Source organism: Pongo abelii, chromosome 10, assembly GCF_028885655.2.
Source record: "Pongo abelii isolate AG06213 chromosome 10, NHGRI_mPonAbe1-v2.0_pri, whole genome shotgun sequence".
NCBI lineage: Eukaryota > Metazoa > Chordata > Mammalia > Primates > Hominidae > Pongo > Pongo abelii.
The window spans coordinates 80,550,168-80,562,421 of record NC_071995.2 but is presented as its reverse complement, the minus strand read 5'-3'; the positions used below and the strand labels follow the sequence as shown (position 1 = coordinate 80,562,421).

The 12,254-nt window shown below is 36.4% G+C and overlaps 1 protein-coding gene across 13 annotated transcripts in view; it reads right to left on the bottom strand.

Annotated features, from left to right (window-relative positions):
* METTL25 (methyltransferase like 25) overlaps nt 1–12,254 on the bottom strand; it is a 124,257-nt gene that overhangs the window by 88,493 nt on the left and 23,510 nt on the right. For 8 of the 13 annotated variants that reach the window (XR_008511720.2, XR_008511721.2, XR_008511719.2 and 5 more), the window contains exons 2-4: nt 8,199–8,314; nt 7,106–7,270; nt 454–560 (exon numbers count right to left, since the gene is read on the bottom strand). Coding sequence is in view for 9 of the 13 variants with exons in the window: in XM_054526282.2 (XP_054382257.1) it covers nt 454–560; nt 7,106–7,270; nt 8,199–8,314 (388 nt within the window). In the remaining 4 variants the exon portion in view is untranslated. 13 annotated transcript variants of the gene reach the window in all.

The window sequence follows — 12,254 nt, the reverse complement described above, 5'->3', positions numbered from 1 at the left end:
ACTATGATATAATCCAAGTCTTAAAAACATAACTACTTTGTGTTACTATAATGATGCAGGTATCCCAGACTACAGCTTGGTAACCCGTATCCTGAAAACATCTAGCAGCAAACAGTTTTGCAGAATATCATCCTCATAATGCTGCCTCAGACTGGAGTGAAAGTTTATCAAAGAGAATTAAGCTTAACTTCTGTCCACTCTGAAAAGAATGAAATGTGTGGCAAAATATTAACAGTCATGTCTTGATTTTACTATAAATTTTCTAAAATTACAATATACTAGGGAATAACACTGTATGCTTAAAGAATCTGATGTTTAAAGGATCTGATGTTTAAATGATGCTATTATTTAATGACATTTTAAAGGCTAGTTGACAGTAAAAAGGTGAAATTTGAATAATACCAAAAAGTGGCAATAATTTTAACACCTAAAAACATAGGGAAATACTCTTACCTGCTTTATTCCATAGTAGTCAGCAATGCTGCTGATCAGCTCTGACATTGCCTGAACTTCATGAGATTTCTTCATATTCATAAACTCAACTGCCTTCTGATTTTCATCTAATGAAAATAAAAGTAAAAATTGCTATTAAAGAAACAAAATTTAGTAGGAATTATCAGTTGATGTTCATATATTTTGAAATTAAGTAGGAAAATAATACACAGATTCTACTGTGGTTTCTGGATAGATCTCTACTAGCTTAGCCACTATAAATAATTTTTTTTAATAGTATGAAGTCCAATTTATTTTAGATTTTTACCTCTTAATTTCAAAGCTTATAGAAATCCAGAGAACTAATCATCATAATCCATAATGCCTGGACCAGAAGTCCTTGTTCTAAGAGTATCTTGTGGCATGCTAAAAATGTATTACTAACTAGGAAATTTAAAACTTTTTAAATTTTATTTTATTATTATTATACTTTAAGTTTTACGGTACATGTGCACAATGTGCAGGTTAGGTTAGTTACATATGTATACATGTGCCATGCTGGTGTCCTGCACCCATTAACTCGTCATTTAGCATTAGGTATCTCTCCTAAAGCTAGCTATCCCTCCCCCTTCCCCCCACCCCACAACAGTCCCCACAGTGTGATGTTCCCCTTCCTGTGTCCATGTGTTCTCATTGTTCAATTTCCACCTATGAGTGAGAATATGCGGTGTTTGGTTTTTCATTCTTGCGATAGTTTACTGAGAATGATGATTTCCAATTTCATCCATGTCCCTACAAAGGACATGAACTCATCATTTTTTATGGCTGCATAGTATTCCATGGTGTATATGTGCCACATTTTCCTAATCCAGTCTATCATTGTTGGACATTTGGGTTGGTTCCAAGTCATTGCTATTGTGAATAGTGCCGCAATAAACATATATGTCCATGTGTCTTTATAGCAGCATAATTTATAGTCCTTTGGGTATATACCCAGTAATGGGATGGCTGGGTCAAATGGTATTTCTAGTTCTAGATCCCTGAGGAATCACCACATTGACTTCCACAAGGGTTGAACTAGTTTACAGTCCCACCAACAGTGTAAAAGTGTTCCTATTTCTCCACATCCTCTCTAGCACCTGTTGTTTCCTGACTTTTTAATGACTGCCATTCTAACTGGTGTGAGATGGTATCTCACTGTGGTTTTGATTTGCATTTCTCTGATGGCCAGTGATGGTGAGCATTTTTTCATGTGTTTTTTGGCTGCATAAATGTCTTCTTTTGAGAAGTGTCTGTTCATATCCTTCGCCCACTTTTTGATGGGGTTGTTTTTTTTCTTGTAAATTTGTTGGAGTTCATTGTAGATTCTGGATATTAGCCCTTTGTCAGATGACTAGGTTGTGAAAATTTTCTCCCATTTTGTAGGTTGCCTGTTCACTCTGATGGTAGTTTCTTTTGCTGTGCAGAAGCTCTTCAGTTTAATTAGATCCCATTTGTCAATTTTGGCTTTTGTTGCCATTGCTTTTGGTGTTTTCGACATGAAGTCCTTGCCCATGCCTATGTCCTGAATGGTAATGCCTAGGTTTTCTTCTAGGGTTTTTATGGTTTTAGGTCTAACGTTTAAGTCTTTAATCCATCTTGAATTAATTTTTGTGTAAGGTGTAAGGAAGAGATCCAGTTTCAGCTTTCTCCATATGGCTAGCCAGTTTTCCCAGCAACATTTATTAAATAGGGAATCCTTTCCCCATTGCTTGTTTTTCTCAGGTTTGTCAAAGATCAGATGGTTGTAGATATGTGGTGTTATTTCTGAGGGCTCTGTTCTGTTCCGTTGGTCTATATCTCTGTTTTGGTACCAGTACCATGCTGTTTTGGTTACTGTATCCTTGTAGTATAGTTTGAAGTCAGGTGGCGTGATGCCTCCAGCTTTGTTCTTTTGGCTTAGGATTGACTTGGCAATGTGGGCTCTTTTTTGGTTCCATATGAACTTTAAAGTAGTTTTTTCCAATTCTGTGAAGAAAGTCATTGGTAGCTTGATGGGGATGGCATTGAATCTATACATTACCTTGGGCAGTACAGCCATTTTCATGATATTGATTCTTCCTACCCATGAGCATGGAATGTTCTTCCATTTGTTTGTATCCTCTTTTATTTCATTGAGCAGTGGTTTGTAGTTCTCCTTGAAGAGGTCCTTCACATCCCTTGTAAGTTGGATTCCTAGGTATTTTATTCTCTTTGAAGCAATTGTGAATGGGAGTTCACTCATGATTTCGCTCTCTGTTTGTACTGGTGTATAAGAATGCTTGTGATTTTTGTACATTGATTTTGTATCCTGAGACTTTGCTGAAGTTGCTTATCAGCTTAAGGAGATTTTGGGCTGAGACAATGGGGTTTTCTAGATACATAATCATGTCATCTGCAAACAGGGACAATTTGACTTCCTCTTTTCCTAATTGAATACCCTTTATTTCCTTCTCCTGCCTAATTGCCCTGGCCAGAACTTCCAACACTATGTTGAATAGGAGTGGTGAGAGAGGGCATCCCTGTCTTGTGCCAGTTTTCAAAGGGAATGCTTCCAGTTTTTGCCCATTCAGTATGATATTGGCTGTGGGTTTGTCATAAGTAGCTCTGATTATTTTGAGATACGTCCCATCAATACCTAATTTATTGAGAGTTTTTAGCATGAAGGGTTGTTGAATTTTGTCAAAGGCCTTTTCTGCATCTATTGAGATAATCATGTCGTTTTTGTCTTTGGTTCTGTTTATATGCTGGATTACATTTATTGATTTGCATATATTGAACCAGCCTTGCATCCCAGGGATGAAGCCCACTTGATCATGTTGGATAAGCTTTTTGGTGTGCTGCTGGATTTGGTTTGCCAGTATTTTATTGAGGATTTTTGCATCGATGTTCATCAAAGATATTGGTCTAAAATTCTCTTTTTTGGTTGTGTCTCTGCCCGGCTTTGGTATCAGGATGATGCTGGCCTCATAAAATGTGTTAGGGAGGATTCCCTCTTTTTCTATTGATTGGAATAGTTTCAGAAGGAATGGTACCAGCTCCTCCTTGTACCTCTGGTAGAATTCGGCTGTGAATCCATCTGGTCCTGGACTCTTTTTGGTTGGTAAGCTATTGATTATTGCCACAATTTCAAAGCCTGTTATTAGTCTATTCAGAGAGTCAACTTCTTCCTGGTTTAGTCTTGGGAGGGTGTATATGTCGAGGAATTTATCCAGTTCTTCTAGATTTTCTAGTTTATTTGCGTAGAGGTGTTTGTAGTATTCTCTGATGGTAGTTTGTATTTCTGTGGGATCGGTGGTGATATCCCCTTTATCATTTTTTATTGCATCTATTTGATTCTTCTCTCTTTTCTTCTTTATTAGTCTTGCTAGCGGTCTATCAATTTTGTTGATCCTTTCAAAAAACCAGCTCCTGGATTCATTAATTTTTTGAAGCGTTTTTTTGTGTCTCTGTTTCCTTCAATTCTGCTCTGATTTTAGTTATTTCTTGACTTCTGCTAGCTTTTGAATGTGTTTGCTCTTGCTTTTCTAGTTCTTTTAATTGTGATGTTAGGGTGTCAATTTTGCATCTTTCCTGCTTTCTCCTGTGGGCATTTAGTGCTATAAATTTCCCTCTACACACTGCTTTGAATGTGTCCCAGAGATTCTGGTATGTTGTGTCTTTGTTCTCATTGGTTTCAAAGAACACCTTTATTTCTGCCTTCATTTTGTTATGTACCCAGTAGTCATTCAGGAGCAGGTTGTTCAGTTTCCATGTAGTTGAGCGGTTCTGAGTGAGTTTCTTTATCCTGAGTTCTAGCTTGATTGCACTGTGGTCTGAGAGACAGTTTGTTATAATTTCTGATCTTTTACATTTGCTGAGGAGAGCTTTACTTCCAACTATGTGGTCAATTTTGGAATAGGTGTGGTGTGGTGCTGAAAAAAATGTATATTCTGTTGATTTGGGGTGGAGAGTTCTGTAGATGTCTATTAAATTTAAATTAATAAACTAAATGTAAAAATCCATAGAACATTAAAACTATTCCTTAACAATTAACTATAATGGAAAAGACTGGTAAAGTGGACTACAAAAGAAATTTTTCATCAAAAGACAACATTATGAGGTAAAAAGGCAAGCCCCAAATGAAAGAAGATAATTCCAATACATATATCTACAGAGAATTTGTATCTGAGAATAAAATAAAACAAACTCCTACAAATCAATACAAAAAGGATCACCCAGTAGAAAAGTGGGGGAAAAAACTTAAACAGTCATTTCATTACCTGTGCTGTCTAATATAATAGCTGCTAACCATATGTGATTATTGCAATTTACACTGAAATCAAATATAATTGAAAATTAACATTCTATGCTGCACTAGCCACAGGTGAAGTTCTCAACAGCCACATGTGGCTAGTTTCTACTATGCTGAGCAGCACAAGCACAGGACATTTCCCTCATTGCAGAACTATAGGACTATACGAGTATACACTGTATGCTACACATTATAAAGTATATTAAAATGGCCAAAAAGCATATGACAAGGTAGTCAACATCATCAGTCATGTGGGAGTTGGGTCGTAGGGAACTGAAATGTAGGGCTGGAATGATTATTATGGCACGACAGTGTTGACATCTGCGAATGCCTTGGTATAGGCTTAACCTGGGATTACCACATTGGGATACTGGGTTTTAATGAGGTCTTTCCAGGTGTTAAGTGCTGGTTACTTATGGTCCTGTAGATGGAAGGTAGCACCTTCTTGGTAACATTCTGAGGGTACTTTAGGACATGGTCTCCATCAGAGAGGTCTGAATTCCACAATGTCATTCTGCTGGCAGATACTAACCTAGTAAACAAATATGCTGATTACTCCAGGATGGGGAATATAGCCCCTCAACTCTCACTTATCACCAGCATGCATCTCTCTACATGGCTAAGTCAACTCTTTCTTGTACTGGACACAACAGAGTCCATCCAGACCTTGAATGGTGGTTTTGCTGTTTGTTCCTGCCTAGGATATAACATCTTTACTCACTCTGATGCCCAAACTGTGGCCCTTAAACTTTATACATTGGGGGAGGGGCCAAGGATTATACCCTTGATTCAGAGGTACATTCGTTTATTGCCAGTTACCAGCACCTGGGATAGAGTGTTCTCCTTAGAGCTTTCATTGCCAGTCGACTACAGCCCCCATAGTAACGTTGCTGGTGAACCCATTTGCAGCTATAATGGTTCTTACCGAGAGCCATAATTCACCAAACAGCCCCTCTCTTGCTCCAGGGGGAACACTATGAAATAATTTTGCTTAAAATGGTTATAGAGATTTTAAAAATTACAATAATAATAAAAGAATTGGACTGAAAGATAAAAGGGTCCTTTTACAATGGAGAACTCCAGTAGACCCACCTTTACCAAGTGAGTAAACTTAGTGTCACCAATAATGTGACAAAATTATATGTGCTTCCTAATTTGATACATGAAAAAGGAATCACTTAAGTAGTACTCCTATCAAAAATGTATAACCTGAATCTAATCTTGGGGAAACAATAAAATAAACTTGCCTATAGATATCAAAAGTATCAGTGTCAGGAAAAACAAAAGCAAGGGTAAGAAACGATTTAAGATTGAAAAGACTAAATAGACATGATAACTAATGTCAGGTATGAGCCTAGACTAATTCCTGTATGAAGAAAAAAAATGGCTCTAAAAGATATTCTTGGAAAAAGTAAAGAAACTGGAATATAGACTGCTTATTAGACAATATTACTGTATCAGCGTTAAACTCCTGAGTGTGCCAATAAACTACAGGATGTGTAGGAAAATGCCCTTGTTATTTTGAGATACAGAGTGAAGTATTTGAGAGTAAAATGCTACAATATCTACAACTTATGTTCAAAAGATTCAGAAAGAGAGAAGTGTGTGTGTATGTGTGCGTGTGCGTGTGTGTGTGTGAAGAGAACTACAACAAATGTGGCAAAATGTGAACACATGGTGAATCTAGGTGAAAAGTATACAGGGTCTATTGTACCATTCTTGTAACTTTTCTGTAGGTTTGGAAATTATCAAAATAAAAAGGTGGGGAAAAATGAGGATCAAATAAGAGATATGAAAGAGGTTTGTGTAAGATAAAAGAATCTGAGTTTTTTTTTTAACCACAGCCTTCTGATCTCTGCCTTTTAATTGGCATGTAGAAACAATTTACATTGAATATTATTATAGATATGGCTGAGTTTTAATCTACCACATTATCATATCTGTTTTTTTAATTTGCACCATCCCCACTTTCTGACACTATGCTTCTCCCCACATCCCCAAATGTCCCCTTCAACTCTTCCCATCCTCTTCCCATAGAGAACATTAGCCTGCTGCAACAAAAATAATGTAGATTTTGGAATTTGTAGGAGCTCACTGTGATCTGTGTTTGAGGGGCAGGAACTATCTGAAGTAGAAGTTACAAGAGTTAATGTAGAAAAAAACGTGGAGATCTATAAGTTGTTCTGTTTAATATAGTACAAGGGGAAAACCTACTCTTCTAAACAATAGCTAATTTGTCAGGACTTATATATTAAGGTCTAACAATAAATTAATAATATTTTGGAAAGATACACATATATGAACAAAGTATTGCTTCTAAGTACCTAAAAAGCACATATACACACACATAAATAGACATACCATTTCTCTGGTTTTGATTTCCTCGAAGGGCTACAAGCAACTGTTCAAAAGGAGTACATATTCCCAAGTTTTGTACAGAATAGTATTTCGCAGCCAGAGCAAAGGCTTCCACACTCACCAACTTCTGAGAAGTTTCACAAAATATTTTGGGAAAATCAGTCATACCTAAAAAAGATAGAAAAAGTCTTCAGCAATAATTAATGGTTAATTAGTGTGATATTAATAAACAATAAATGAACAATTTTTATAACAAATGCCAATATTTTCATTTTGTTGTGAATTTTGGCAATATATCTAATGGCTCCATTTGTATTTACTATTTAAACAATTAGCTATATGGAACACCCAGTTTTCTCTTAATATTTTATGCAATTGAAAATTTAAACTCCAAATTACAATCAGGCCTTTTTTATGGAAAGAAAGAGACAGAGATAGAGACAGAGGCAGAGAGAGAGAGAAAAGGGAGGAAGGAAGGGAGGGAGGAAGGAAAGGAGGGAGGAAGGAAGGGAGGGAGGAAGGGAGGGAGGGAGGAAGGAAGGGAGGGAGGGAGGAAAGGAGAGAAGGGAGGGAGGGAGGAAGGAAAGAAGGAAGGAAGGAAGGTAGGTTGGTTAAAATCTGAATAGTAATGTATTTATTAAATTTACGAACTGTCCTGGCTGGCCTATAACTGTGCATTTAAAGGTAGTCAGCCCAGACAACACTGTTACTCCCTGTCCACAGTGCATGAGGAACAACGGTAATATTCCCAGTGGTATATAAATGTTCCTGCAAAACAGTTCCTGCATCATGTGGATGATGCAGACTTGTGGCAGGGGGGTGGGGTGCACGTGCTCAATGCACTGTCAATATGAGTTCCAAAACGAATCAGGTTATAACCTGGTGAAAACAACTCATTTTCTTCCCATGGCCAGTTTTAAACCAGACATTCTATCAGCTTAGTGTGTAACTGTCAGCAGTTTCCAAATACTCACTAATTTAGACTAGAATGATAAACTGTTGTGCTGTTTGCAAATATCTAGTGCCCTTCTCTGTAGGAGGATCATGAACCTTGTTGAACTCAGGTGTGGCTGTATCTTCCCAAGGTGAACCATACCATTTTCAGGCAGAAGTTTTAAGAGTGTCAGAAGATTCAGTACTCTTTTTTGTCTCAGCTCTGTAATCGAAGCATGTGTCAAGACGGAACATTCCTCAGCCTGAATCCTTGAGTGACTAGAGCAAGGAGAGCATTACTATCAAACTACAATGAACACAAAGCATATATAAAAATTAAATTTCATTGCTTTCAGTAAGTGAGTTTTAAGCTTATTACTGCAGCACACCCCTGCTTATTATGATGGATGCACATAGGCACACTGACAGATTAGCTCAAACTCATTGTTCTATGCCCATTTTTAAGGCAAGTTAATTTATTTAAAAGAGTTAAAAGAAAGCCTTCCAATTTGTCTGCAGTAGTTCAAAGGAGCTCATTAGACGGGAAAGTCCAATCAGGCCCATTCATTGAAAATTAATTTTGAATAATTCAAAAAAACACACATCTTAAAGGCTTAAATGAAGTATGCAAAATGTTCACCTCATGAAACCATGCTGCAATCTAGGCAAGAAGTTTAATTCTACCAAAAAAATCCATACTATAGGCTATGAAGTCTTCTCTAGCATAGCTAATCTTCTGTAGTTACTTATTAAATTATAAAAATATTCTTAAACACAAAAAATAGTGATATTACCTGACAAAACTTAAAGCAAGATTAGTAAGATAAGTGAGGAGAGTTTGTAGAATTCTAAATAAAAACTACATATTTAAGCTAATATCTATTAAGCTGGTGGTGGTAATGTTTACCAAATTCATTAATATGAATAAAATCAGCAGAGATATATACCTTCCATTTCTGAATCAACTAAACATAAATTAAAATTACTAGAGTAAATTAATTTAAGATATATGTTGCGAATGATGTAAATTTCTACGGATATTTTATAAACTGAATTTACTAACTCAGCCAAAAGTAATAAAATCCACATCAAAATATTTAGCCATGATACAAACTGGAAAACTCAGTCAACTATTAAGTGAAATTCTCAGGTTTAAGGGGAGTCTCAACATCCCCAAGTTCCAAGGCAGCAATTTTGTAGAGTGTGATAGAATAAGAGTATTAAATCTCCAAGTGCTGAGGGACCATTATAATAGTTAGCTATTGGACAATGTTGCCAAAAGAAAGAATTGTGATGTTTCTGTTGGAAATGTAAACGTTAAAATCAACTTAACTATCCTACTGAAAAGACTTGAAAAAAATCCAATCCAACATTAATTAAATGCTGTTAATTTCCTTTAAGTACAGGTCTCAGCAATTTCAGAAATTTAAAGATCTGAGTTACAATATTATCTTTATAACAATATTTTTTTTAAAAAAAGGATAGTGTTCTAATTCAGTCCAATAGTTTATGGTATTTAGGGCTAACCCTAGTTTACTCAGATAGTCTAGAACTCCATGAAAAAATATTTTTGAATTATGGAAATATAGCTGCTGTACTTTCTTTGTTTTCAAGTTATCCAGCCTATAACTTCCATTACTTGCTATTTTTAAAGATTCAGAGAGAGGGAGGGGGGAGGCAGGGAGGGAGGAAGACAGAGAGAGAGAGAGAGAGAGAGGTGTTTATGATCTAGTCTTGACTCCATCTCTGAAACAGTTACGTGAGAAAGTTAAGGGACAATGGCAATACATACACATAGTCCTCACAGTTCTTCCCTAGGTACTTGTATAATCGCTTTAGATTTGGCAACTAGCAAAACAGAAATTCCAGTGTTACTTAACTTATATTTAGTAAATTAATTAGTACTTAGATTTTTTATGCAGGGAAAACTTTAAATTTGCTGCCTATCGCACCTGCATATCATATGGCTTGATTGTTTGGCCTACATCTCCCTCTACTGGAAGTCCTTGTTCTGCTTTATATATGCTTTACTTATCATCTTTACTTACTCTTACTTTCTATGTACCCCATATCACTATTCCACAGAGGTTTCTGAAAAGACCAGTTATAAGATGGGTTCTTAAAAGATAGGCTAATTGGTCATGAGGGAAGAAGGAAAGGAAAGAGGCAGGGGAGATCATTTTCTACAAATATGAGACCAGGATATATCTCAGTTTATTTTTTTCAATTGTTTGTTTGTATACAAGGGACCAATGTATAAGGAGAAAGACAGAAGAGTCATATATATACATCTTGGATTATAAAAATCTCAAGACAGAAAAACATATAATATTTTACAAATAAAAATAAAGTAAAACAATCACTGAATGTATAAAATTTATAATTAGCAAATAAAAATAAATGTCTGTTGTTCTACTTGAATGTTATACAGCACTTTAAGAAAAACAGAGTACTGTTAGGTCTTACAATAATTCATCCCTATTATTTTAACATTTACTGTATGTATACTATGTGCCAGGCACTGTGCTAAGCACTTTACCTTTCATGTGACAGTTTTATAAGTAGACATAATGCTCTTATCCTCATTTACAGAGGAAACAACTGAGACGTAGGAAGGCTGTAATGTATCAAAGTTTGTACAGACACTAGGTGGATGAATCCAAGGTAGTATGAATTAAGACCTTGGTCTTAATTCTGACATTCCATTAGCATGCCACAGTTGTAAGTACAGTGGACAAACAAAGGAAATCAAGCAGGACAGCAGTAAAGAAAAGCATTGTCCCAGCTACTTGGGAGGCTGAGGCAGGAGAATCACTTGAACCCGGGAGGCAGAGGTTGCAGTGAGCCGAGAACGCGCCACTGCACTCCAGCCTGGGTGACAGACCGAGACTCCATCTCAGAAAGAAAAGCGTTAGGGAGACCTGACTCTCAGAATCAAGTCTGGCAAGTATTCCCTCTGGCAGAGATCAATATACAGTGACATCCTAAGATATTATATTTTATTAATTATTTCACTTTCTTCACTCCTCTCTACACCTCCCTCTCCACTGAAAGTAATTTTAAGGTTTCAAGAAATTAGCTGGGCATAGTGATTCATGCCTGTAATCCCAGCACTTTGGAAGGCCAAGACACAAGGATTGCCTGAGCTCAGGAGTTTGAGATCAGCCTGGGCAACATAGCAAGACCTCATTTCTACTAAAATTTTAAAAAATTAGCTGGGTACAGTGGCATATACCTGTAGTCCCAGCTACTTGAGGAGCTGAGGATTGCTTCAGCCTGCAAAGTCGAAGCTGTAATGAACCCTCATCATGCCACTGCACTCCAGCCTGGGCAACAGAGCAAGACTCTGAGTCAAAAAAAAAAAGTTTTAAGAAATTAAAAAGTCATTTTACATATAAAATAATTAATAAGTCTCTGAAAAAGAAACATCTTTGTAAAATCTTATTATGATATCTATTTGCAGAAACAAAGTAACTCTATGCTTTATGCCCAGTTGTAAAGCAACAATACTTTGCACAAGGCATGAATGAATGCATGAATGACAGCAATCCCTCAGTACAGTTACTACTATAACATCATCAACTATAAAAGGAAAATAAATTCTCCTAAGGTTCTATGGTAATAGCAATCACTGAGGCCACTACAAGGACTTCAATAGCACCAGGGAATGTTTATAATCTCAGGATGAGAAAAAGGTGATTTAAAACATTTAGAATGTGACATAAAGTAAAATGCAATTATGTACTAAATTTGAGATTTTGCTGTTACAGGGTTGGGAAAAGGTCACTACCATCATTATCACACAGCCTAGATCTGTCTTATGGCTCAGAATTTCAAGAAGAAATCAACAGTGTCCTCTTAATTATAACCTTCACAATGACATAGAAGTATTTTGTTTTCATTTCTGCATAAATGTCCTACAGATGTCTTCAATTCAAAAGGTTCAAAACTCAACTGAACACTTTCATGCTCCCAAAATCTTTCCCTTGTTCTATTTTCTAACTTGTTTAATAGCCTTATCACTCACCCAGTGGCAAAGCTAAAAGCCTTTACATTATCTGAAATGCTTCTTGTGCCATCAATCCACATGCTAAGCCACCCATCAACTCTGATGTAAAAATGTCCTTCATTTGAAAACCGCCTCCCCCATCACTACTGTATTTCAAACCTTGTTAATGCTCTCCAATACTACTGCAATAGCTTCATAGTTGATTTTTCT